Below are 26,243 nucleotides of genomic sequence, written 5' to 3' on the forward strand. Positions count from 1 at the left end.
CATTCAACGGTTTATGGGGCAAGTTTATGTTTCAAATGGAAAATACCACTTATGCCCCTTGTCACTTGAAAGCACCCATTGTTTCTCCGCCTTTTGCACCCATTGTTTCTCCGCCTTTTGCTTAAAATCGATTCCGATGATGAAAAGCAAGCTTTTCATGCTCCAAAAAACAGTGGACTTTTTTTTATCAAAACCTTAAAAGTGCTAAGTTCATTTCAAAAAATATAAGAAATTGAACCGGCTTACCATACAATTTTTATTCCATTTCTATTCCAAAAAAATGAAAAAACAACAGAATCCATTTTTTCAAAACGTTACAATACAGAGCCCTAATGTTTATTTGTATAAAGGCACGTTTGGTCCAAGGGTAAAGTAAGAATGCTGCAACTTGGCGGTCAAGCGATTAAAACAGCCTCTCAACATTCTTTAGGGTAAGACTGCTTAGTTCTTGTCCCCCAAATCTCACATATGCAGAAGCCTCGTGCATCAAGTATGCCCTAATGTTATTATTACATGTTCCATATGAGAAAAATGAACTATTGCCGATATTTTTCTTTCTAGTAGTTTGTACAAGCATATAATATCAACCTTGTAGGGAACCATAGGGGTGGATTATCAGTGGAGAAATCAATAGCTTCAGGACTCGCTTGATGGCAGTTAGCCAAGAGAGGAAAGTTCATAGGTGTTAAAGATATTTATTCCTGTTTACCTAATTTGATTTTAAAGGATGACCATAGATGGTCACGCTCCTCGAATTGATTGTGGGATAAAGCAAAAGTAAATCCTTATTCAAGAGCCAGACTTCAGTGACAATCTATCTCTAATTAATTGGGCGCCCAATTAATTAGAGAGGATCTTTTCCGTGAATGAGCCACTCGTGGGTGAGCCAGGTCCAATCAGAAACTGGTGGGTTTCCGGGGGATGCAGTTGTCTCTTTATGAGAACCACCAAAGTCAGACCAGCTTTAAGTCTAACAAAATATTAGGATCTAGGATTGTCTATATACGGTGCTCCTGATCCGCATCAAGGGAATAGCCAGCTTTTCTAGGATCTTGGTTGGTGCCCATGTACACCATGAAAATTGAAATATCACAGTGAACTGTACAGAACTAAAGACTGGGCAGCCAGCATAGAAAAAATACACCATTTTTTCAAGCAACATTATACAGATACAAACTCATGGAGATATACCAAGCTATTCTTTTAAATCCGCATTTACCCTTTTTGAGTCGCGATAGTAATGCCAATCTCATCCATAAAAACCTAAGCCATCTGATGACAAACCATCTTAATCACCAATCCATAAAAATGATGAAGAATACAAAGATCAGATGATCTATCATCCTCCCAGATATGACCTACATTTCATTTTAGACAGAAGTTAATAGATATTGCTGGAATGAATCGTTGATCACCTATTGGTGCCTGCAAATAAATCTCAAAGACATGGTACCATGAATGATCCTCATCTACTCAAACATGATTCAAAGCAACCAAAGAAAAAAGCATGAGGTACAAATAAACCAGGTGTGATAGGAATACAAATCTTATTTCACCTATGAGCTTTCCTTTCTACGCCTACTGTAATCAAACAAATTGAGATATGAGATTACATGGTCAGCAGCCATGCATCCTGAAACTATTGATTCCCCACAAATAACCCACCCTTATGGAAAAGGAGAGGCCCCTGTCAATCACAAATTATCAATTCCAAATCAAGTAATTCTCACCCACCCCCAACCACCACACCCCACCCACCCTCCCCCACCCCCCCAAAAAAAAAAAAAAAAGAAGAAGAAGAAGAAAAAGCTAAATGACATTAAGGAAATTTCTGCTTGCTTTTTCCTGGGCAGGGAATAAGATAAGGTAATTCGCTGAGAAAGAGAGCATTTGGAATTTCATATCCAAGACACAACCAAACAACAATAAGAAGGTTTTATTTTCTTTTCTCAAAGAACTTTTCTGGAGCACCAACTTCAGATTTTCTGGCTTTCTTTCTCTCCTTTTCTTTTTTCTTCCAAGATAGAGAAGGGGGGGGGGGGGAGGAGGAAGAGAACTACAGTAATTGATCAACATAGGCTTAATTGTTTCCATCTTTCTTTTTCTCCATTTATTTCAGCCATTTTTTCAAACCTTATGAACATATGGTGAGGTTTAATTTGGCTGAAACTTGAGGTGATGTGGGCAACATGTGCACATTTTGGGATCCGTCTCTTTTCTCGAATAAAGAGAGAAATTGCAGTGAAGCCAACATACAAACATCAAAATGTCAGCAAGTGATTTATATCAAAGCATGAAAAAGAAGAAGACAAAAATAAAATTCAGAAAAAAAAAAAAAAAATACTGTTCAAGTGAACTGTGAACAGTAATTTGGATCCATATTCTCCTATTTTAATTTAGTTTCAATGAGTTTCTATTTTTTGTTTTGTCTTGGACAGCAAGCTATAGATAGAGACTTCTAGAAGACTTTCTTTGTCCAAATATTTTTTTTTTCATTTTTTAGTTTATTTCCTTTTGTAAAAAGTTTGCTTGTCTTTACGAAAGACAACTTAGTTTCTAGTTTTAGGAGTTACCAAAAGTCTTTTGTTCCTTTCAGTTTGATTCTTTTTGTACAAGGAAGATCTCTTTTAGAGAGACTTTCTTGGTCTCCTTTCTTGTTATGTTTCTATTTTTGTTCTTTCTTGTGAGGCAGGTTTTTGCCTATATAATGTAACGACCCTTAAGAGGTTATCCACGATTTGAAGTTAAAGAAAGAAAGTTTGCTATGTACATCCCCACTAACCTGAGAGGTTGTGACCAAGAGAGTCAAAATATGGCAGGAGACCGTGGGTGAGAGACTAGAGTCTGAGAAAGACTACCCTATCCCCTTCTTATTCTCCCCCACATTCTCTTATTTTTCTACTTTACTTCTCAAAATATCTGAATATTATTCAAAGGAGTAAATCTGTTGTCAAACAAGATCCTGCCTGGGGTTAGGTCCTTCTTGCCCTAGCTCTACATTATTTGGTATCGGAGCCTATTACTTCCTAGGGAGGATATTACTACAAAGAAGATGAAGCCAGAAGTTTTGCTAGCAATAGGGATTCATACCTATTCCTTGATTGGTTAGATTCTCTGGAGGAACTAATTGGTACAACTTGACAGAGGAACGGAAGCTTCGATTTGTTTACTTGCGATTAACTAGTCATGCTAAAGAATGGTGGAGAATCCATAAAGCAAGGCTGAGAGTTAGAAGGCGTGAACCTTAGGACTTAGGATGAGATGAAGCACGAGTTAAAAAACAAGTACCTACCGGTACAAATCCAAAGAAAGCTCTCCCTTCAACACGATTACAACCAAAAGACATTTACAATTGAAGAGAACTTGAAACATTTAATGAATCATGTGACCGCTCTTGCGCAAAAGTTTGAAGCCAACTCTGGTCCCCTCTCTACCCTCCACCTCCAATGCTACAGTGGAAGCCGTTGAAGTTTTGAAGATGGAAAAACAACAAGAGAAGAAACCTCCAACCAGAGAATCAGAACCCGAAATTGAAGGTTAATATTGAAGAAGTACCAGAAAATTTTATCACCAAGGAAGACCCTGCCCTTTATGTTCCTACCATTGAAGTATCAACTGAACTGATCGAGAACCATCAGGGAGACTAACCAAAAAAGCTCCACGTTGCATTGGAGTTTGAAGAGGTCAAAGGCACATTCGTGGACAACCCTATGGATATGTCTAAAGATGCTGAAGTTGAGCATGAGAAATTCTTTATCCCCCCTAGGTACTTTGACGAACAAGCACCTAATCCTCTAGACTACATTCATGTCTTTACAGAACTGCCCGAATTTTACTATGGATTGCAACTTGGCTTTCATCACAGCAAGGCAGTCGTTCAAATATTCCAAACTCGAGGTCGAGTTTTTTCTAAGATGGGGCAAGTTGATATAGATCAAAGCATGAAGAAGACAAAAATAAGATTCAGAAAAAAATACCGTACTAAAACTTGAACTTTCATCAAGCCATTGGCTATTTATAAAGTAAGTACAACCAAATATTACACACCACGTGTCTTACACAATATTTCAATATGTAGGACCCTCTTATCCTGTTGACCGACAAAACAGGACCACACCGACAAAATACAAATACAATAGGACCACACCGACAAAATACAAATATGTCTTTATAGTGAAATAAGAGAGGTATCCGAATTATCAGAACTGCTGGCTAGATAGATACTGGCAGTGTCAATGAGCCAATCATTATAAGCGTCCAGTAAGTGTTCAATGCGGGAGTCAGGTAGTCTGCCTGTTTGATGAAGTTCCCATGCTGTATCCATACGAAGGAGGGGAGCCGGAACTAGCCTTGGAGAGAGATCATTGCCAGCGCACATATTGTTCAGAAAGGATCTCCACTCATCTCTGTGCTGAATTCGGGTGGTAAAGAGGTCATAAGGCCTGATGTTTAACACATGAAAATCAGGAATGTAATGGATGTAATGGCAAGTTTGTTGATTTTCAAGAGTTTGGTGAATGCGAGGGGGACGATGGAAAAGGATTGTGATGTAGGTTTGGTTAGGTTCAGCAGTATCCCCTGGAAGATGAGAGGAGAAGAGGTGAAACCAATGATCTATCCGGGCAAAAAGTTGGAGGAAATGGAGGATTGTGAGGTTGGGACGTGGATGACCTTGGATGGGAAACATCCAACGGGAGGTAAACCAGTGAATAGTGGCGAGGGGAGGACTAAGGCAATGGTGTAAGCTGAACAGAGATGCCAAATGATGCATTTATAAATGAGAGGAAGGTCTTGAAGTTCTTGGAGGGTACTGAAAGAGAAAAGGGTGAAAAATGGATAGTCTAGGTGAAAAGAGCTTCCAGGTAAGACTAATCCATCACGTCGAAGGGCGACCTCTAGAAGTTGAATTGTTGTGGTTTTACTGTAAGAAATGACCTTTCTCAGGGTTAGATCTTGCAATATTTCAGGTGGGAGGTCTGGTGGGAGAGAACAACAAAGGTTATGGCCAGATGGTGGAGGCTGAGAGGAAGAGGCTCCTGGGGTAATAGGGAAGATCAAAGGTATGATGGAAAAAGTGGAGGTTGGTCGGGAGAGGAAGTCTGCCAAGACATTATCTTTTCCTTTGATGTGCTTTACGTCAAATGACCATTTTGAAAACCACTGAGCCCATCGGAGGAGTTGGGCCTGAGAGAGAATTTTCTGCCGGAACTCAAGCATACGGGGAAAGCTTAACATATCGAATTCAACAAGGAACTTATGACCAATAAGATAGAATTGGAATTTCTCAATGCCGCGCTTGACTGCTAGAATCTCTTTGAAGATTGAGTGGTAATGAGTTTCAGAAGGCTTGAAAGATCCAATTTTGTAACCACAAACAGTTCTCAGTCTTGTAGAATTGTTTTCTTCAAGAAGAACTGCACCCCAATGAGTATCACTTGCATCTGTTTGCAAAATTCTTTTGCCAGTGGAAGGAATCTGGAGGGTAAAGAGATTTTCTGAGAGCTTCTTTAATGCTTGAATAGCAGTAATGTGAACTGAAGACCAAGGAGGAGCTTTCTTTTTCAAAAGCTGATGAAGTAGTGAGGTATACTTGATCTGTTAAGGGAGGAATTCTGTCATGTAGTTCACAATTCCGAGAAATTGTTGGACTTGATTCTTTGTCAGAGGGCCATCAAGAAACTGTTGGAGAGATGTGGCAATATGAGGCTGAAGTTCATATTTTCCTTTTGAGATGGATACTCCGAGAAAGTCAATGGAGGAGACACCAATTTGCATCTTCTTGGGAGAGAGCATAAGACCATATTCTTGAACAATTTTATAAAATTGCTGAAGAAGTTGTAGATGTTCTGTCTCATCTTTGGAGAAGAGGAGAATGTCATCAATATATATGAGAGCATGGTCTTGAATAGGAGCAAAAATTTTCATCATGGCTCTCTAGAAGATTGATAGATCTGTTTTCAAGCCAAAAGGCATTATTGTCCATTGCATATGGTATTCAGGAACACAGAAGGCTGTTTTTGGTCTATCTTCTTGGAACTATTCCAAGGCTGCTTTGAGAAACCAAAATATTCCATTAGCCTCTTGTACTATTGGTTCTCTCTACAACTATGCTCTTACTGCCCTTAACAAACTTGGCAACATCAAAAAAGTTTGGAAGGATCTACAAAATAGATCTAATAAGGTCTCTTCCGCCTGTGACACCTCTTATCTCAAGATCAAGTGCAAAGGAGACAACTCTTGTGATTGTTCTACCAAGAAGTCCTCTCATCACTGAAAGGTTCCACCCTTCTTCCAATGTCAAAAGCACAAGAAGAAGCACTTCCACTTCAAATCTCCAAAGTTCAAGAAAAAATGGAGATTCCTTCGGAAAAAACAAATCCCCCTCTTGCTATGTTTGCGGAAAAGGACATTTTGCAAATAATTGTCCCCTCTCTCAGAAAAAAGACAAAGTCATGCATATGATGTCCTCTCTTCACCATGAAAATCTCCATGATGCAGATCTTGAATCTCTATACTCTCTTGACGAGTCTCCCACAGATCTCTCTTTTTGTTATTGATTTTCCAAATACTGACTCAGACCCAGAGTCTTCTCTCTCCGAGTCCGAGGAATCTGATCCCCTCTACCAAATAATCCCTTTTGTTCCCCCTCCTCACCAAGCAAAATCCTCCCCACCTTGCCATGCTATTTCTCTCCCACAAGTCCAAGTTCAGATAATACTTGAGCCATATGCCAAACCCATTAAGGTTATAGCCTTTTTAGACACTGGAGCCGCTACCACCATTATGACTCCAAAAATTCTTCCTAAACATCTTTGGAAGCCCCAAGAACCTCCTCTCCCATTCCTTGCAACTAATGGTGAAACTTTTCACGTCACCCTTGTGTCTAAACATCCCATAAAAATTCAACTCCACCCTACCTTGTCTTTTACCCATACTGTTTTAGGAACCCATTTCCCTGGAAAAGACCTAATCATAGGTTTTGATGTTCTTAGCCTCCTCCCTCTTCGTTGGACTCCCCAAGGCCTTGTCTATAAACAACAACTTCTTCCCTGGTCTCCTATTTCTAACATTTTTCTTGCAGGTCCTCCCCTATTTGAAGCTATCAAAGGACAAATCTTTTCTACATCCTGTGCAGAGTCTCATGCGGAGTTCCTCACTAAGTGCTCGCATCCATTATGGAAGAACTCTGATTTCTTCATAACCTTGCCCATCAAGAAAAAGGAACATGTCAATCCAACAAAGGCCAGCCATCCCAGCATGAATCCAGGCCATCTTTCATTGGCAGTTCAAGAAATCCAACAACTACAGTCCCAAGGTCTTTTGGAACCAACTCTCTCTCCATGGGCATACCAAGCATTTTATGTCAACAAAAGGACAGAAGATTCGAGGAAAAATGAGAATGGTGATTAATTATCAGCCTTTAAATTTCTTCTTGGGTGATGACAAGTTCCCACTCCCAACTCACTCGGCCTTACTTCTCCAACTGGCCCATGCAAATATCTTCTCCAAGTTCGATCTCAAAGCAGGTTTTTGGCAACTTAGAATAGTTCCAGAAGATAGACCAAAAACAGCCTTCTGTGTTCCTGGATACCATATGCAATGGACAATAATGCCTTTTGGCTTGAAAACAGATCCATCAATCTCCCAAAGAGCCATGATGAAAATTTTTGCTCCTATTCAAGACCATGCTCTCATATATATTGATGACATTCTCTTCTCCAAAGATGAGACAGAACATCTACAACTTCTTCAGCAATTTTATAAAATTGTTCAAGAATATGGTCTTATGCTCTCTCCCAAGAAGATGCAAATTGGTGTCTCCTCCATTGACTTTCTCGAAGTATCCATCTCAAAAGAAAAATATGAACTTCAGCCTCACATTGTCACATCTCTCCAACAGTTTCCTGATGGCCTTCTAACAAAGAATCAAGTCCAACAATTTCTTGGAATTGTGAACTACATGACAGAATTCCTCCCTTAGCAGATCAAGTATACCTCACTACTTCATCAGCTTTTGAAAAAGAAAGCTCCTCCTTGGTCTTCAGTTCACATTACTACTATCCAAGCATTAAAGAAGCTCTCAGAAAATCTCCCTACCCTCCAGATTCCTTCCACTGGCAAAAGAATTTTGCAAACAGATGCAAGTGATACTCATTGGGGTGCAGTTCTTCTTGAAGAAAACAATTCTACAAGACTGAGAACTGTTTGTGGTTACAAAAGTGGATCTTTCAAGCCTTCTGAAACTCATTACCACTCAATCTTCAAAGAGATTCTAGCAGTCAAGCGCGACATTGAGAAATTCCAATTCTATCTTATTGGTCATAAGTTCCTTGTCAAGCTCGATATGTCCAGCTTTCCCCGTAGCTTGAGTTCGGGCAGAAAATTCTCCCTCAGGCCCAACTCCTCCGATGGGCTCAGTGGTTTTCAAAATGGTCATTTGACGTAAAACACATCAAAGAAAAAGATAATGTCTTGGCAGACTTCCTCTCCCTACCAACCTCCACCTTTTCCATCATACCTTTGATCTTCCCTATTACCCCAGGAGCCTCTTCCTCTCAGCCTCCACCATCTGGCCATAACCTTTGTTGTTCTCTCCCACCAGACCTCCCACCTGCAATATTGCAAGATCTAACCCTAAGAAAGGTCATTTCTTACAGTAAAACCACAGCAATTCAACTTCTAGAGGTCGCCCTTCGACGTGATGGATTAATCTTACCTGGAAGCTCTTTTCACCCAGACTATCCATTTCTCACCCTTTTCTCTTTCACTACCCTCCAAGAACTTCAAGACCTTCCCCTCATTTATAAATGCATCCTTTGGTATCTCTATTCAGCCTACACCATTGCCTTAGGCTTTCCCCTCGCCACTATTCACTGGTTTACCTCCCGTTGGATGTTTCCCATCCAAGGTCATCCACGTCCCAACCTCACAATCCTCCATTTCCTCCAACTTTTTGCCCCGATAGATCATTGGTTTCACCTCTTCTCCTCTCATCTTCCAGGGGATACTGCTGAACCTAACCAAACCTACATCACAATCCTTTTCCATCGTCCCCCTCGCATTCACCAAACTCTTGAAAATCAACAAACCTGCCATTACATCCATTATACTCATAATTTTCATGTGTTAAAAATCAGGCCTTATGACCTCTTTACCACCCGAATTCAGCACAGAGATAAGTGGAGATCCTTTCTGAACAATATGTGCACTGGCAATGATATCTCTCCAAGGCAAGTTCCGGCTCCCCTCCTCCTTTGTATGGATACAGCATGGGAACTTCATCAAACAGGCAGACTACCTGACTCCCGCATTGAACACCTACTGGACGCTTATAATGATTGGCTCATTGACACTGCCAGTATCTATCCAGCCAGCAGTTCTAATAGTTCGGACACCTCTCTTATATCACTATAAAGACATATTTGTATTTTGTCAGTGTGGTACTGTTGTATTTGTATTTTGTTGGTTGTATTTGTATTTGTATTTTGTCGGTGTGGTCCTGTTTTGTCGGTCAACAGGATAAGAGGGTCCTACATATTGAAATATTGTGCTTGTACTTCTTTATAAATAGCCAGTGGCTTAATAAAAGTTTAGGTTTTAGTCTTGAGTAAAGTTTAGAAATAGAAATGGTATCAGAGCCAGTCCTCTCCTTCTCCAGCTAATCTCCTCCTCTGGCCATCCCTTTCTTTCGGATTGAACCTGTTTTAGCTTAAGATACAGTCTAGGCCACGCCCTTTTGTAAGTAATCCCTGCTTATGGTTCCTTCTGTCAGAAAAAGACCCTTGACCGTTGTTGGCTTTCAGGCTAAGGATGCCGCTTTGTGCCCTTTTTGGCTCAGGTTGCTCTGAAGTTAGGCACCATGATCAGGGGGTTCTTGATCGGCCTTGACTAGCTATGTCTTAACCTAGTTCAGTTTCCCCGGTGAGTTGTGATGGTTTAGATCTGGAGTATGCCCGCTTTCCAAATTATCATTACTTCTCCTTTTTCTTCTCTTTTTTCTTCCCCTTGACAATCAACTTCATCCCGGTCTTCATCCTCTTCCCTGAATTACCTCCATGAACTCTCCTATGTCCCAGATGATCAAGTCTTACCTCCTACCCCTTCTCCTCTTCTTAACCCTTACACGGTCTTCCCAAAAACTCAATCTTCCTCTCGATGGATAGCTCTTCTCCAACCAAAGAAGACTCCCCCTCTGAAGGAACTGGTTCAGGTTTCTCGCTTTGATCAGTTTCAGATCCCTGCCACGGAAAGAGAACAACTATTCACTCTTGAAATACTTCTCGATCTGATTCCTCAGTGGCGACAACAAGATTATACTCACCTCCACTTCGGAGCAATCAAATTTGCCCTTTCTTTCCATGGACGAAAAGGTCTTCCGGTTGTCTCTCGGATAGCCCTTCTTGACAGTCGGTTTTTGAAGTACCAACATGCTGTAATAGCCACTGTTCAGACCACTATAAATGCATGAACAGTTTTTTTAACATTATACCCTAACTTCAATATTCCTCTTTCAGATCCTCATCTTCCCACTGCCCTTAAGTTCCAGATCCAGATTACTGGTGCTCCTCAGATAGCCACAACTCAGATTGCTACTTTAGACTACCAAATGGCCTATCGACTGCAAAATCATGCTTTTGATCTCCTTACAGGCCATCAAGATGACGTCCTGCTCATAACTATGGACTCCACTCAGGTTCCTTGCTGTACCTATGTTCCCCGACAGATTTTTCAAGATGAACTCCTTCGTCTTCTTCCCTCCTCTTGGGTAACAGCCTATAAACAACAAGTCTCCAGCACTCTTCAATCAACTCCTGCGGTCTGCGGAACCAATCCAGTCCACTGATCCTCAATATATCTGGCACTCCAATGGTGAAGTAGAAATTAGGTTTCCTTCCCCGAAACCTCAACCAATTTCTACTCCTTTTCCAACCACCTTTGGCATGATCCAAGAAAAAATTCTCATCTGATCTTTTGATTCTCACGGAGGCCCTATCTATTTCTTCTCCGATCCAGTTACTGGTCATAAATATTTTGACTTCTGTGACTGTGAATCTTGCCTCCAAGACTCTGATGATGATGATATCTATATCTCTAAGCCTCGTCGTTCCTCCTCAAGACGTAAGTCTTCCCAGTCCATCTTACGAGAACGTTTTGAGTCAGGAGATTCCTCCGTTGGCCCCCTTAATGATGAATTGAAATACCATTTCTTTGTTAAGTATGGTAATACCAAGGTTACTCCTCTAACCTTTTTCTCCTCCTACTTGTAAACCTCCCCCACAACCAGATCCTCCACCTCCTCCTATTCCTCCATGTTGTATGTACACACCAGGATCCTCATCCTCCTCTCCTATTAAAAATTTCCCTGGCCCTTCTGATTTTGGCCCCGATACTCATAGTGTTCGGCATGTTAGGAAAATTAAACCTCCAATTCGCCCCACAGGACAACCTTCTGAAATATCCCCAGCAAAAGCAGCGTTGAACTGGCAAGCAGAAAATGTTGTCGTTCAAAATCAATACCTTGAACGAATTCTTACCCAAACCCAACAAAATCAAGGCACTCTGACTCATCATGATCATCTTCTACAGTCTTTACGACAAGAGATTGATCAGGTTCATACAGAGCTTGCTGGAATTGCTTCAAGTGTAGTAGATACCACTACTGCCTTTGCTCTTATTGGTCAAAAAGTGAAACATCTTCGATACCTTGAAGCTCAACTTCATAGTCTTCAGAGGACTCATCCTCCCACTTCCACAACAAGCAGACAACAACCACTTCCTGTCACAGTTCCAAGCTTCACTCCACAAGACCCATTTACTATGTATGCCCCTCCGGCTCCTCCAGTTGTCTCTTCCCCAAGGACATTCCCGATTGAAGAACTTAAAGAATTTCAAAGACAACAACGTTCTTTTCCAAAAAGAACCAGAGCTCCTAGAGGACGTACTCGTGGTAGATTTCCTCCAGGTTGGATGTCTACTGCTGCTTTGATGGATCTCAGTGAAGAAGAACCAGATGCCCTGCAAGACGCCCCCTCTTTCACCCCTTATCCCATAACAGTTTCTTATCCAACACCCCCACCTCCGGTACCATTAAAACCACCTCAATCACCTCAACCACCCATTTCCCCAATTACCACCACTACCCAACCTACCCAGTCCATCCATACCATTGTTACCCCCTCTGTAAACATTCTGTCTAATTTTCTTACAAACCTTACCCTTCCTAATCCTCTTCCCTCTTTCATGAATAAAGGTCCTCGCCCAACTACTCATGTTTCAGAAATTGATGATGACCCTGAAATTCACAATCCTCCTGATACCCAATACAGGCCTAATCCTGCTCCACCTCCACCCTTTACCCCATACCAAAATCAAGATCCAAAACAATTTTTCACATTGGATGATATTCCTGTTTCCAAATGGGCCTCAAGAATTGCAGATTTTCACTCCTGGATAAATGCAGAATTACTCCATGAAGGAGCTACCACTGTTACTGTTTTGTCCAAATTTGTTGCAAGACTCCAAGGAAAACTCAGAGAATGGTATTTAACTCTTGGCGCTTACCAACAACTTCAAATTGTCCAGCTCACAGAAAGCCAGTTTGTTACCACTCTCTATCAAGAATTCTTGGGTCCGGTCTCAAATGATCTCTCAAAGGCCCGTGATGAATTTCTCCAAATGAAGTGCTGCTCACTTAACAGATCAAATCTTGATAAACATTTTTCCCGAATGACAGATCAGTTTCACAAAATTGGCGGTCTTGATGATGAACAGTAATTTGGGTCCATATTCTCCAATTTTATTTAGTTTAGTTTCAATGAGTTTCTATTTTCTGGTTTGTCCTGGACAGCAAGCTATTGATGGAGACTTCTAGAAGACTTTCTTTGTCCAAAGATTTGTTTCCTTTTTAGTTTATTTACATTTGTAAAAGTTTGTTTGTCTTTAATTAGGACAAACAACTTAGTTTCAAATTTTAGGAGTTACCAAGAGTTTTTTTATTCCTTTTAGTTTTAGTCTTCTTGTACAAGGAAGATCTCTTTTAGAGAGATTTTCTGAGTTTCCTTTCTTCTATGTTTCTATATTTTGCTTTCTTGAGAGAGGCCGTGATTGAGAGACTCAAAATACAGTGAGAGCCGTGGGTGAGACACGAGTCTGAGAGAGAGACTACCTTATCCCTTTCTTCTTCTTCTTTCCCTTACTCTCTAACTTTTCTGTATTTATTTTTCAATCGATCTGAAGATTATTCAAAGGAGTAAACTTGCTGCTGAACAAGATCCTGCCTTGGGTTATGTCCTTAGTGTCTTAGCTCTACATTAGCAAGCTTTTGTTCGGAACATGGAAATCAAGGCAAGTGTTTGCATACAAAAAACATTGTCCACCATCTTGGATTACTCAAGACTTTGAAGCACTTTTTTGTCCATAAAACAGCTAACAACAGTATAGACTTTGAAAAAATGACATATTTTGAGGTAATGAGAATAGAAGATGAGAGAGTAAGTGAAATGTTTCATGCACTCAATTCATTTGCTTAAACTAAATGTTGTGTGAGCAGCATATACAGTATAGACTTCCCTAAACTGCCTAAATTGCCCAAGCAAAGAAGACATGATACTTACAAGAAAGTAGCTATCCATTTGACCATCAATGGAGGTGGATGAAACTTCAATTGATCACAGATGCCATTTTCCCTCATGACGATGAAAACTGGATATATACTGGTTTTCAGATCAGCCTTAGCATCATAATGTTCCATCAAATCTGTAACAATTTCAGGCATCAAACAACACAATGTTCTGCTCTAGAACCATGGGGTACCGTCACCTCTAAGACACTAAATGATATGCCACCTCCATCCGATCCCTTTGTTCAGCAACAGAACATCCCAAACCACTTGACAAATCCACGATTGCCAACATTCTGTCTCGGAACTCCTTCAATTGATTTACTTAATTCTTCCACCATCTTCAACACCAGTGTCAACTGTCAAATCCTAGAAATTTCATCTTACCTTCGTATGCCATGATTACCTCAGGGGCTACCCCCTCATATCTAGTGACAAACCTCTTCTCAAACCGCTGTTTATCACAATTTAGTGCGGAAAATATATTCATATCCTTCTCAATAAGGCCCTTGGACATCAGAACTTGCAGCACTGAACACCTTGGAATGATTCTTCTTTCAAAACTTTGTAAGAAAATGTGCGGGCTTTTCGCAACATCTGATGGCTTCAAATGCAAGTCGTTGACAAAGAAATCCATAAATTTCACGAGCTTCTTCTCTGAAGTGAGCATGACCATCGGCTGTAACTTAAAGGCCAATAGAAATTCGTCATCAGACCATCCAAATCTTCGAAAAGCCTTTCTTTTCTTTTCCCACTTCTGTTTGCCCATCACCGACATAGAGTAAATGGCAATAATGAATGAACAACGGATGGGATCAAAACCCATTCTGTTCACCGTTGCAGCAACATCTTTAAACCGCCAAACATTCGGCGTCAGTAAATTAGGTTGGAGGGTTAACATCCTCGAAATATTGGAATCGGGTACACCGTAACTTCGCAAAGTTGCAATGTTGGGCTCCAAAATACTCTTAACGTTAAGAGAAGCGACTCGGTCGGATCGCTTGAGAGCACTGATGATGTTCTCGTCGGTGTGGATGATGGTTTTGAGGAAATTTATGATTGGGATTATTTGCCTTTGCAAGCTTCTTCTTAGGATGATATGGTCTGAGGAGAGGAACTTAGCTAGGTCATCTCTTGAAAATCCCAGAGATTGAAAGAAGTCAATCTTGGGTTTAAGGGTTTTGACGGGATCGGCGAAAAGCATCCGTGGGTACTTTGTTATCAGATTAGCAAGGTGGGTATTTGTGAATCCATTTGTTCGTAAGAGCTCAATGACAGAGTCCGGTCTCTCTGTGGTCTCGATGAGGATCTTCTGTGCCACTGAAGTAGCGGGTTTGAAAGACAATCCACATGAATTCATGAGGTAAGAAATGGTGAAATTTTTTTGATCTACGGAGCCCAAGGTTCCTGAGGTTGATTCTGTTGATGATATTGTTCGAAGAAAAAGAGCATGTCTACTCGTTCTCGTTGAATCTATAGCTTTTGTTATAAGCAGAGATTTGCAGAAAACACGCAACATTGATCAACGAGGAAAGACAACCAACTGAGAATCTTCAAACTTGATAGGAGAAACTTACCAGTATCCAAAAGCAGAGCAGATTTGTGAGGGTTTCTGGCGTCCATTTCTCCTCCTGGGCATCATTTTGGTTTCTCCGTAGGATTTACACTCACTATCGGGAACAGTTCGAAGCTGGAACCGGAAAGATGGAACTTCTGTCCGATCGTCCACAAAAGTTTCTCTCGCACACCGCAAGATTTAGGTATCGGTATCGTTGGGATACCCAATTTTATCCTTTGCCTTTTAATAAAAGTATATATATTTTTTTTTATTGTTTTATGCTTGAGACAATACGAGTAATCGATTTGGATTGATTAGATATCTAAGATTGATAACAATACAATATGGCCAATATGATGTCGATACTTGAAACCATGTTGGTGAAAGTATCTAAGAAAATTAGGCATTCACCCAAAATTTAAAATTTACTTTAAGAGGCATTTTAGTAAGGCTATGTTTGGTAGCCAAGAGAAGAAAAGAAAAAGAAAAAAAGAACCTAGAAAATGAAGGAAAACAAATGAAATGGTGAGAAAATAAAAAAAAATTATGTATATTTATTTACCATTAGAAGAGAAATAAAGGAATTTTTTTTGTATTTTTTCATGTTCTCTTGTGTTTTTGGTAAAAAAAAATAAAACAATTTAAGTCAAAGAAAACTTCATAATTCTCGAGGAAAATTTTGAAATTCAAAAATTGAATCTTCTCTTAGATTAGGACATGCCAATCACAAGAGAAATTCTTGTACTTTTTTCTTATCTTTTCTTTTCTTAGCTACCAAACACAGCCTAAGAGAATTCATCGGTGAACTTTGATACATCATGTGTGTTGCGTGGTAAGTTTCCTAAAACAATCTTTCATATTTTTATCTCTTGTGAAGATGTTTCTTATATCTTTACCAAAAAAAAAGTTGTTTCTTATATCTGGAAAGCTGGTCCGATTGGCTCCAATCCTCAAAACCTGAATGATAATTCTCTTAGTTTAGTATCATATCTTCGGTTCCTCATCCCTAAACAGAAATGATATTAGTTGGTGCTTTAGCATTATCGTTATCTATACTTATTTCATTTGGTTGCATATGAATCAAGTTTTGAATAAACAGACCTCTTGCAATCTTATATTAATAATCCAAAACATTAACTGTTGGATCTGCGATTTGAACATACGTCCGTACTCACATTTATAGTGTTTTCCCTGTTCTCACAAATAATCAGGATTCTATTTAGGAAGACAGCCAACTCTTCCCATTTTGACATTCTCTATGTCAGTTTGTGTTGGTGCAACTAACTTGTTGAAAACATATTAAGGTTGGGCGTTTGGAATTCTGTCTCAGGCAAATATTTTTGATATCACAAGCGGAGTTACTAGAGGTATACAACAGATGGAATCAAAAGCTTTCAACATTATTGAAGGTCTAAAGTTTGCTTCTAGAAAGGGATAGACTATCACTGAAGTTTGGCTCTCGAATAAGGATTTACTTCAACTTATCCCACAACCAATTCGAGGAGCGTGACTATTTATGGTCATCCTTTAAAATCAAATCAGGTAAATAGGAATAAATATCTTATAACACCTATGAACTTTCCTCTCTGGGCTAATTGCCATCAAGCGAGTCCCAAAGCTATTGATTTCTCCACAGATAATCCACCCCTGTGGTTCCCTACAAGGTCGATATTGCATGCTCGTACAAACTATTAGATAGAAAAAAATCAGCAACAGTTCATTTTTTTCATACAGAACATGTAATAACATTAGGGCATACTTAATGCACGAGGCTCTCACATATGCGAGATCCAGGGGACAAGAACCATGTAGTCTTACCCCAAGAATGTTGAGAGGCTATTTTAACCGCTTGACCACCAAGTCACAACATTCATACTTTACCATTGAACCAAACACGCCCTTATACAGATAAACATTAGGCATTTGGGGAACTAGCTGTTTCAGTTACCCACATAGAAAAACCCAGGAAAACTTTCCTCCATCTTATCTAATGCTTAAGAGAACTGAATTGTAGCCATGTCCATACATGGTAAAGGCTCTCCTCCAATGAAAATAACTGCAGTTTGCAAACAAACTTCTGGAAGTCTCTTTTGGAGATCTAAGAGTTTGATTGGGATGCTCATAGTCCAGTATTGATACTGTTAATGGTTGTTGCTAGGAGCCCCGCAATGATTTAAATCTGTCCAGAGTCTCTCGACCCAGAGTCTCTAGACCCAGTTTGCTTATGCCATGTGGCAGAAATCAAAGAGCAGGAACTGTACTTTCCATATATACTGCCTCCCCAGCATCTCCCCTCCAGCCACAATCTTTTACATGAACTACGGTATAATTAGGTTGTGTTTGGTATAAATTTTTTCACCCCAGAATGTATTCCAAGATTGCATATCAAACACAGCCTAAATTTTGCAAAATGTAGAGTTAGTTAGTCACTCCAGTTGAATATTGTTTATATCCGAAAAAAAAAAAAGGATAAGTGTTTCCTGCAGGTGGATCAAGGGTAAATTTTGGCACACCAATCCAATACTTCTCCTATTATTTTTCAAACTTTATATTGGACATACATTGTACCAAAAGAAAAAAAATGTCCAGATCTTCCTTGTACAGTCTTTCCTGGTCAAGTTAACTACAGTCGACAACGTGATTAGTTACAATGAGCTGAAACTTGACATGTGAGAATGGACCTTGGGTATGGGGTTTTTTTGTGTAGGAGAGTATGGGCCTACCTGGCTATAAAAATTCAGTCCAATAAACTTCCACATGGCAAAAAATTGGTGTTGATCCAACAAGTTTTCATAGCAGCATCCATTGAGAGAAACTCGACCTTTATTATTTTTTGTATCTTGGCATTTATTTATGGGTTGAGTTTCCCTTTACCCAAGGTGAATGAGGAATCTCATCACCATAATCATTGGTACCAGCGGATCGGCATGGTGATGGATAATTTCAACCATATATAATAGAGATGGGAGTCACTAGTAAAGGATCTTGGGCTATACTATTCACAAAATTTCAACAATAGGGGCAGAGAGATTGGGAGTGATGGGGTCACATTTGAACCATTCCATCATTCAGCAGCGGATGAAAAAAACCTTTATCCTTTTTAATTTGTTTGATAGGTGCAGCCAAAAGGATCAACCATGTGAGAACGAAAATCAGTAGAGATGGAGGGGCCCTCGCAATTTCCCAGCCCAACCTGTTAAAAAAAATATACTGAGCCCCATGCTCCTCTATTTCTATACATGGCATTTATTAGTCCCACATCGGTTTGGAGAGGAGAACGAAAAGGTTAGAGAGCTCTATAGATATAGGCAGATGAGAACAGGAAAAGTCACGGAGCCGTGTGGTGAGCACAGAGCGAACTATTCTTTCGCCTTTTACTAAAGAATACCGTGTGCTCGCCACCCATAAACGGCCTACGCCAATTTTTGAAGGGTCTCTCATCCAAAGTGACCCTATAATTCAATAGTTATGAAGTTCCCATCGGCCTATAATTCTGTAGTTTGTGAAAGATTTTCATCGGCTGGTTAGTTTTATCAATGGACTGAACAGAAACAAAGATTGAAAGAGCCTGGATGGAAAGCATGCATCATGTTTCAAGCAACATAAACCTAAGCCATTTGATGGACAAACCTCCATAACAATGGTAAAGAAGAGAGACCAAATGATCTATCATCCTCCCAGATTTGACCTACTTCATAGAAGTTAATAGATGTCGCTGGAATGAATTGTTGACCACCTATATTGATGCCTGTAAACAAATCTTAATTCATCTCAGAATCTAAATGAGATAGTTTCTACATACAGTACGTAACATCTAATCTTACATGAAGAAGCATGAGGAGGTATGATCAAACTAGGTAATAGGAATACATTTCTTATTACACCTATGAGTTTTCCTCTGTAGGCCTACTGCCATCAAGCGAGTTGAGATTAGAGATTACAAGGTCAGCAGCCTTGCATCCGGAAGCTATTGATTTCCCCACAGATAATCCACCCCTATGGTTACCTATCAGGTTGATATTGCATGCTATTAGAAACTATAAAATAAAAAATACCAGCAATAGTTCATTTTTCTCATAAAGAACATGTAGAATGAACATTAGGCATTTGGGGAAACAGTTCATTGAGTTACCTGCATAGAAGAACCCCGGAAGACTTTCTTCCATCTTGTCTATTGCTTTGAGAACTGAATCATATCCATGTCCATACAAAGGAAAGGCTTTACTCCAGTGAAAACAACTGCAGTTTACAAATGAAATGGCACAAGGGAAAGTATATCATATCGGTTGAAATCAATTACTAGGGCATTAATCTTCGATCTTTGGTGACTACATCACATCAGTTGCAAACATTAATGGGTCCAAATTCAACCTTTAAGTACTAACAAGAACCAATAAGCAGGTTCAAACTCAGCCTTTAAGTACTAACAAGAACCAATAAGCAGTTAAGCACTGGAGGTTTCATACTTTACAAAAGTGGGCTCTCCCTCAGCACCCAGAAGTTTTCTAAGGTCTGAAGTAACCACATGCTTCAACTCATCCCTACAACATCCAACAATGGTAGCTGGTTACCAAAATGCAAAAAAATAGACAAAAGTGGAATTTCCGAAAGGAAAAGCATCTTATCTTCACATACAGAGAAGCTTTTGCCAGATCTCTATTCCGACTTCCTCCTACAAAGGTAGTGTAGAGATAGAGGTCACTGGGGGCACGATCTGGAAACATCATGGAGGAAAAGAGTGTACCTGCTTGGCATAGAAAAGCCACATTTGCATTACTGGTTGGAGGATACTAGTTCTTTGAAATTCAGGGCATAACAAAGGCTTACCAAGGGTTTTCAGACCATTCTGTTGCTCTTTGGATGGAACAAGAACTCCAAACCCCTCTAGGGGTCTCTGGACTTTCTCCTTCTTAAATGTTGTAATTACAACCGATATTGGCAAATAATTTACCTGCATTGCAAAGGATAAAGTAGCCCATATGCATATGCAAGCACAAGGCAATGTAGCAAAAAATTTGCGAAGGTAAGGAACTTGAATACTATGCATATAATTTTTGTATGTTGATTCCCCATGCAACTCCGATAGGTGTATGTTGAATTGAGGTGGAGAATTATGGGATCACCTCTTGATGTGGTATATAGGTAAAACAGTTATCCATGTTGATAAATATAACTGTACCACTTTTGACCTGAGGGGTGCATGTTATATACTGGCAAGGTAAAACCAATTAATTGCAAGTGACGTGCAAAGGTGCAACTATGGTACCGGCTCATCCAAGAGGCACTCCATGATCGGACTGATTTCATCAATGGCAGAGTCAACCACTGAACAGTACAAGCGCAAATCATCAACGAGCAAGGGAAAGTACAAGCACCTTCATTTCAACAGGGTAATTACTGTTTCATTCAATGTGCTGAAACTTGACAATCTTTGTAGGAAGGAGGGAGTATAAAGTAAAGATTTTATTGTAACAAATTTTTGCCTGTCTACCTCAACAGGCTGTGGTGCAATGGTTAAGTTGCACTATGGCAGCATGTCAGTCACAGGTTCAAGACTTGGAAACAGCCTCTCTAGTGAAGCAGTGGGTAAGGTTGCATACATTTGCCCCTACTAGACCTTGCAGTAGTGGGAGCCTCATGCACTGGGTTGCTCTTTTTACCTCTACAGGTTGTAGATGTTTAAAAAACTACTACATTTATAGTTAAATTGCGAGTTCACAATTGCATTTTTATCCAAAATGTTTTCGTTTATTAACTCACTTAGAAGTTAATGTATTTGTTATGCACAATGTGTTCATGTACACAATCCCCAGTTGGAAGATCCATCTTCCATATTAGTCGAGTCTCGATTGTATGGATCTAAATCCTAGATACAAATCCTCCACCCCCTCCTCCCTCAAACAGCACCTGAAACCTATACAGTACGTGTGGCAGTAAGATTCTGCAGAAGAACAAACTGTTCATGCATGCCCATATTTGGAACTGCTTTTCCTCACCTGCTTATGTTAGGGCGCATGCTATTAGTATGTCCATCAAAATGTGTTTACTCATGTTCAGAACCGAATATCTTTTATTGATCACTTAACAATGTAAATAAGCAGGTAGTAAAATTTTGCTATTTAAGAACCAGAGCGCATACCACGGGGAGAAAGTCAAGCAGAAATGGATTTCCCATTCTTGCAATCTTCATTTCTTTGACGTCACTCAGTGGAGCCTATAAAACACAAATGCTTTGTTTATGCTTCTTAAATGCACTGAAATTTAATAGCAGGACAATTTTCAAAAATAAGAACAACAAAAGAAACTAACCAAAATGATCATCAGTAACATTTATATCATTACTAATGCCACTATCATGACAACAGAAAGGGTTGGGCCTCCAATAAAAGCTAAAGAAATCTCCATAACTGAAAACCTACAGGCTGTTGAATAGACAGTTCTACCTCATTCTAATGTCACATTGCAAGACCTTGTGATTAACTGCCCAGGAACAAATGAAGTCCTTGCTTTGTCAAACAAATGGTGCATTTCTTTGAAAGTGAAAAACCAACTGAAAGCCCAAAATATGGCAGCAGGAGCAATCAAGAAGAGTGAAGGTTGGAACCTAATCCAGAAGAAAGAAATTCTTCACTTGAGACTGGTCCAGAGTATGTATAAATTCTTCATTCGATGCTGGTGCAGAGGAATTCCAACTCTAGAACTGAATTCTTGAACCCCCAAAGAAAAATAGGGGTTTGGAACTCAAACCAGAATAAAAAATAAAAAATCCATGACTCAAACCGATTTGAAGTATGCACAGGTTTTAGAGATAAGAAAAACTGAACACTGAATATCAAAAGCAACACAAGCAATGCTTGAAAGGAATCAGGGAACTGAGACACGAGGGTTCTAGCGAGGAATGAATATCAAAACTGTAAGCTAACCATAATTAAAAAGTTTAAAGGATTGAATTCTGTTTTGCAGCATGAGTAACTGCTCCAATTTTCCAAGGAAGAGTTCCATCAGGGTTGTGTTGTTTTCATTGTCATACTAGCAGTCACATGCAGAACAAAACAACTCACCGTGACTATGATTGCATCGAAAGACTGATGTTGTGAGGTCCGACTATGTTTTGTAGCATAAGAAATTGACCAATTGTTTGAGGCAGAGTTCACATCATGGTTGTAAGACAATGACAGCACTTTTGATTTCAATTTCATATTATCTTCACCAAGCACATTGCATAAGGTGTCAGTGAGTGTCTGCAGAAACAGAGACATAAATATAAACAAACCTCAATATGACTAAAAGGGGGGAAAAGGAATTATAGTTTTGGAAAACACGGTAAGAATAAAGGAAAGGGGCCCCCATACTGTAAAGGGCACTAAACAGAAGCCACACAACAAATGTATACACAATCAGATAGATGCAGCCTGGAATTACAGAAGGAGATCCACTGAAACCTGTTTCCAGAATTCCACCTTATAGGCATATATAATAGTGATTTTTCTAGATCGACAACCCACAAATAAAATCAGTGGATGGTCACAGCTGTGCTGCCACGTGCAAGAGTGGCATGGCTATCCTGACTGTTTATCTACGAAATGGTTTAAATAGGCCACATGTAGAATTTCAGCCTTAAATTCGATCATTTACCCTCCCATCTACTTCCATGTATGTCCATGCATCCCTTGTAGTTTTGTGTACCCTCTTGGTAGCCTTAGATTTTCCCATCTTTTGCTTTGCCATATGGCAATTCCGATTGGGCTGAAACTTGACAGATGAGCAGGGGACCTTGGGGTGAAGTTGTTCATGAAATTTCAGTCCCACATGATATGTGACGTGCAGATCTAGGCACCCATCCACCCATTTTTTTCCTGTGGATTTCCATCCACCAAAACCTCTCTCATATATACTTAGAAGGTAAGCTTTGTTGTGATTGTTGTACATGATAGAAAAAATGATTTGACTTTGTCTTAACACTGTTATAACTCATAAACAGCAATGGTCTATATCATGTTAATTTAATAGGGGCCCATATCAAGTATCCAATCTCACACCAAATGTGAATGGCACAAACACAGGGAGTGAAAGGCCTACATTTCACAGTTCCAACAACAACCACAAACTCAGCCTTTTCCCAACTTAATGGGGTCGGCTACATGGATCCATACAAAACGAAGTAGGAAAACTGAGGTCCAATCATAATAGAGGGAATGAAGAGAAGAAGATGAGAAATGAAAGTAAGAAGAAAGAGGCACAACCCAACAAGTCAGGAGAACCTCAACTAAAAGAGGTTGGCTGCATGGATCCTCGCCCTCCAATGGCTCTATCGAGGTCATACTTAGGAGAAGACCTAGACTACGCATGTCATTCCTCACAACTTCTCCTATGGTCATTTTAGGCCTACCCCTAACTCTTTTAGCTCCTTCAATCAGAATAAGATCACTCCTCCTTACTGGAGCGTCCTCAGGCCTCTGTTGAACATGGTCATACCACCTCAAACAACTTCTCGGAGCTTGTCATTGATCGGGGCAACTCCCAAATCATCTCTAATACATTCATCCCTTACTTTATCCTTCCAAGTTTTGCTGCACATCCATCTTAACATCCTCATCTCTACTACATATAGCTTCTGTATATGACACTTTTTAACTGCCCAACATTCCACTCCATACATCATAGCCGGCCATACAACTGTCCTATAAAACTTTCCTTTAAGCTTTAAAGGAATACGTTGGTCACATAATACACCATCGCACCTCTCCACTTCATCCATCCCACTTAATTTTCTGTGGAACATCATCCTCTCTGTCAGCTTCTTTATTTATGGTTGACCCCAGATATCTAAAATTGGAAATCCCTTGCATTAAGTTTCAGAGGATTAAATCATAAATCTACTCGAGTCTTTATAAAAAACGAATTGTACTGGTCATATGGATGGGAGATGGTGGACAAGAACCAGTGGCAAATACTCCTTATTGTCATTAGTAATAACTGGAATAAGAACACTAATGAAGAAATCTTCCCCTTTATTTACAAAACCCAGTAGTAGGCCCAAAGAAAACTTAAGATCCAAGGTCCTAGACTGGGGATATTTTTCACATGAAAGATTACACATGTGATATGTATCAAAGAAAGCATGATGGCTAGTGCCTTCTCCCCCACATAAGTTACATGTGGAGACAGGAGGATGAAATCTCAAGAATTTAGTTTCATTTCCTGGCATTGCATTAAATACACCAGTAAGGAAGAGTGATATGTTAGGCTAGACATTAAAGAGCTAGAAGAACAAGGATGGAACCAAAATGACCGGGAAGAAGTGGTGAGTTCTATGGGTTAACAATAAATATTTAAAACATAGTTGATTAGCAGTACAGGATTTGTATAGCTGAACCCATTTAGCTGGGCCAAAGGCTAGTTGAGTTAAGTGACAATTCAGTTTGATGAGGCGCTGGTTCAGGGCTTCAATAGCAAAAACGGAAAACTATAGTAAAGGAGCACATTATTCGAAGCAACATTGGCATTTCCTCAGGAGATTCATTTGGGACTGTTCCAGTTTCCCGAAGAACTCCCACTCCATTCAATCAGGGAGGGAGGATAACAACCCCACCACTTGGCACATTGGGTGCTTGCATCAGATTTATTAAAGAAATTCCTGGGGGCAACATACAGGGAGCCGTTTATGCTCTCTTCCTCCCAGCATATGGGACAGCAGGTACTACATACTTGAGTTTTCCCACATTTGGCTGTGGCAAACCTTAAGGAATCAGGAAAGGTTCTTTTTTGGGACTATTGTTGGTCTGATAGGGGAAGGAGACTTTGCAGGAGCTAAGAACATGGTTTTGACTGGGCATCTCTTTCTTCATTGAAATGTGTACATAGCAGCTGGGAGATTCATAGAATATATGATGAGAAAAAGAAAACCTAAGAGACATATCATTTGACAGATTCACTCCATATCTTCTTCTGTAAACTTTTACAAAATACACTACCCCATATGTAAGTGATTAGGCAGACAAGTAAGCCAAGTGGAGAGTGGTCAGACCTACCATGTTTAGGAATTTTATCCTTTATGGAATCAATAGATGACGCCAGATCAGAAGTCTAGATGGTAGATGTTTTGAATTTCTCAAAAAAAAAAAACTAGCCCATTATTCCTTGAAAAAATTACAAATGACAAAAAAAATCAAATCCATTGCAAGAGGGTCAGAAAGAAAACAGAGAGCAGTACAAATATGAAATCAGATGAAGATAATTACGGTTATTTAACCAGAGACATCACTAGCATTATCTTGATGACAATGCAAATCAGGACTTCAGACCTACACATGCACCCCATCTACTAAAAAGACCAGCATTAGCATGTCTTCCACTTTTAATGTGATATTGCATTCAGTCCACATGCCACCTTTTTACACTCCTTTGGTACTCACACCACCAAAAAGTAAAATCCTATAACCCAATCGAGCACATTTTATCCTGTTCTGAAGGGGAAAAGTTGCCGATCGTATAAATTCTTGATGGGGCACACAAACTGAGCATCTCCACTAAATAATTGGTGTCATAGTTGTGAAGGCGACGACTAGGCGTCCAGGCGGTTTGCCTGGGGCCTAGGCGACAGTCGCCTTATTGCACTGCATGCCGCCTTGTGTTTTGGCACTTATTTATGCCAAATATCATTTAAGTAAATGTTTTTACTTAAGATATTATTCATAAATAAGCAAATACCCCCCCTATTTGAATCCAATAAAAATAGTTTAAAAATCAAATTTCAAAAGGATAAAAAGTCAACCCCCCAGTCCAAGAAGAAAAACTGGATTTTGGTTATAGGAGCGATTTTCAACTTTTAAATGCTGGAGTTTTTCTCAATTATGAAAATTTTATAAATTCTATCATATTAAAACATTGCTAAAAACCAAAAGTCCGGTAAAATAATTTTTTGTTTTGATATCCATAAAATTATTTTCATTCAGGCGATTTTAACAGCATTCGCGCACTTAAAAATAAGTTTGACCGGAGCATAACTTTGTCATTACAACTCAGATTTAAGTAATCTTAGACTTGCTGGAAAGCTGGTTTTATATT

The 26,243-nt window shown here is 39.6% G+C and overlaps 2 protein-coding genes and 1 non-coding gene across 6 annotated transcripts in view; 1 reads left to right on the top strand and 2 right to left on the bottom strand.

The window, feature by feature from the left end:
• Window positions 1–135: 135 nt before the first annotated feature.
• LOC122073977 lies at window positions 136–15,415 on the bottom strand. 4 transcript variants are annotated; one of them, XR_006138934.1, is made up of 3 exons: window positions 15,196–15,415; window positions 13,614–15,097; window positions 136–160 (listed from the first exon to the last, which is right to left on the bottom strand). XR_006138934.1 is itself a non-coding variant. In XM_042638731.1 (2 exons), exons 1-2 carry the CDS (start codon window positions 15,239–15,241, stop codon window positions 13,974–13,976), a joined length of 1,170 nt encoding a protein of 389 aa, XP_042494665.1. In that variant the 5' UTR covers window positions 15,242–15,415; the 3' UTR covers window positions 13,484–13,973. The 4 variants fall into 4 exon arrangements, 1 of the variants encoding a protein (XP_042494665.1); XR_006138932.1 differs by lacking the exon at window positions 136–160 and adding an exon at window positions 1,131–1,358; XR_006138933.1 differs by lacking the exon at window positions 136–160 and adding an exon at window positions 1,841–2,213.
• Window positions 15,416–18,510: 3,095 nt separating this feature from the next.
• LOC122075009 lies at window positions 18,511–18,628 on the top strand. Its single transcript, XR_006139149.1, has one exon. It is a non-coding gene; the product is annotated as a U5 spliceosomal RNA (small nuclear RNA).
• A 264-nt stretch (window positions 18,629–18,892) lies between these two features.
• The window catches only part of LOC122074197 (protoporphyrinogen oxidase, mitochondrial), a 16,465-nt gene continuing 9,114 nt past the window's right edge, over window positions 18,893–26,243 (bottom strand). Inside the window, exons 11-18 of the mRNA XM_042639053.1 lie at window positions 22,570–22,588; window positions 22,238–22,417; window positions 21,316–21,390; window positions 20,004–20,127; window positions 19,812–19,920; window positions 19,643–19,717; window positions 19,309–19,415; window positions 18,893–19,182 (exon numbers count right to left, since the gene is read on the bottom strand). Of these exons, the coding sequence (XP_042494987.1) occupies window positions 19,061–19,182; window positions 19,309–19,415; window positions 19,643–19,717; window positions 19,812–19,920; window positions 20,004–20,127; window positions 21,316–21,390; window positions 22,238–22,417; window positions 22,570–22,588 (811 nt within the window). The 3' untranslated portion in view covers window positions 18,893–19,060. The remainder of the gene's footprint in view (window positions 19,183–19,308; window positions 19,416–19,642; window positions 19,718–19,811; window positions 19,921–20,003; window positions 20,128–21,315; window positions 21,391–22,237; window positions 22,418–22,569; window positions 22,589–26,243) is intronic.

The sequence above is a fragment of the Macadamia integrifolia genome, chromosome 3, assembly GCF_013358625.1.
Source record: "Macadamia integrifolia cultivar HAES 741 chromosome 3, SCU_Mint_v3, whole genome shotgun sequence".
In the NCBI taxonomy this organism is placed as follows: Eukaryota; Viridiplantae; Streptophyta; class Magnoliopsida; order Proteales; family Proteaceae; genus Macadamia; species Macadamia integrifolia.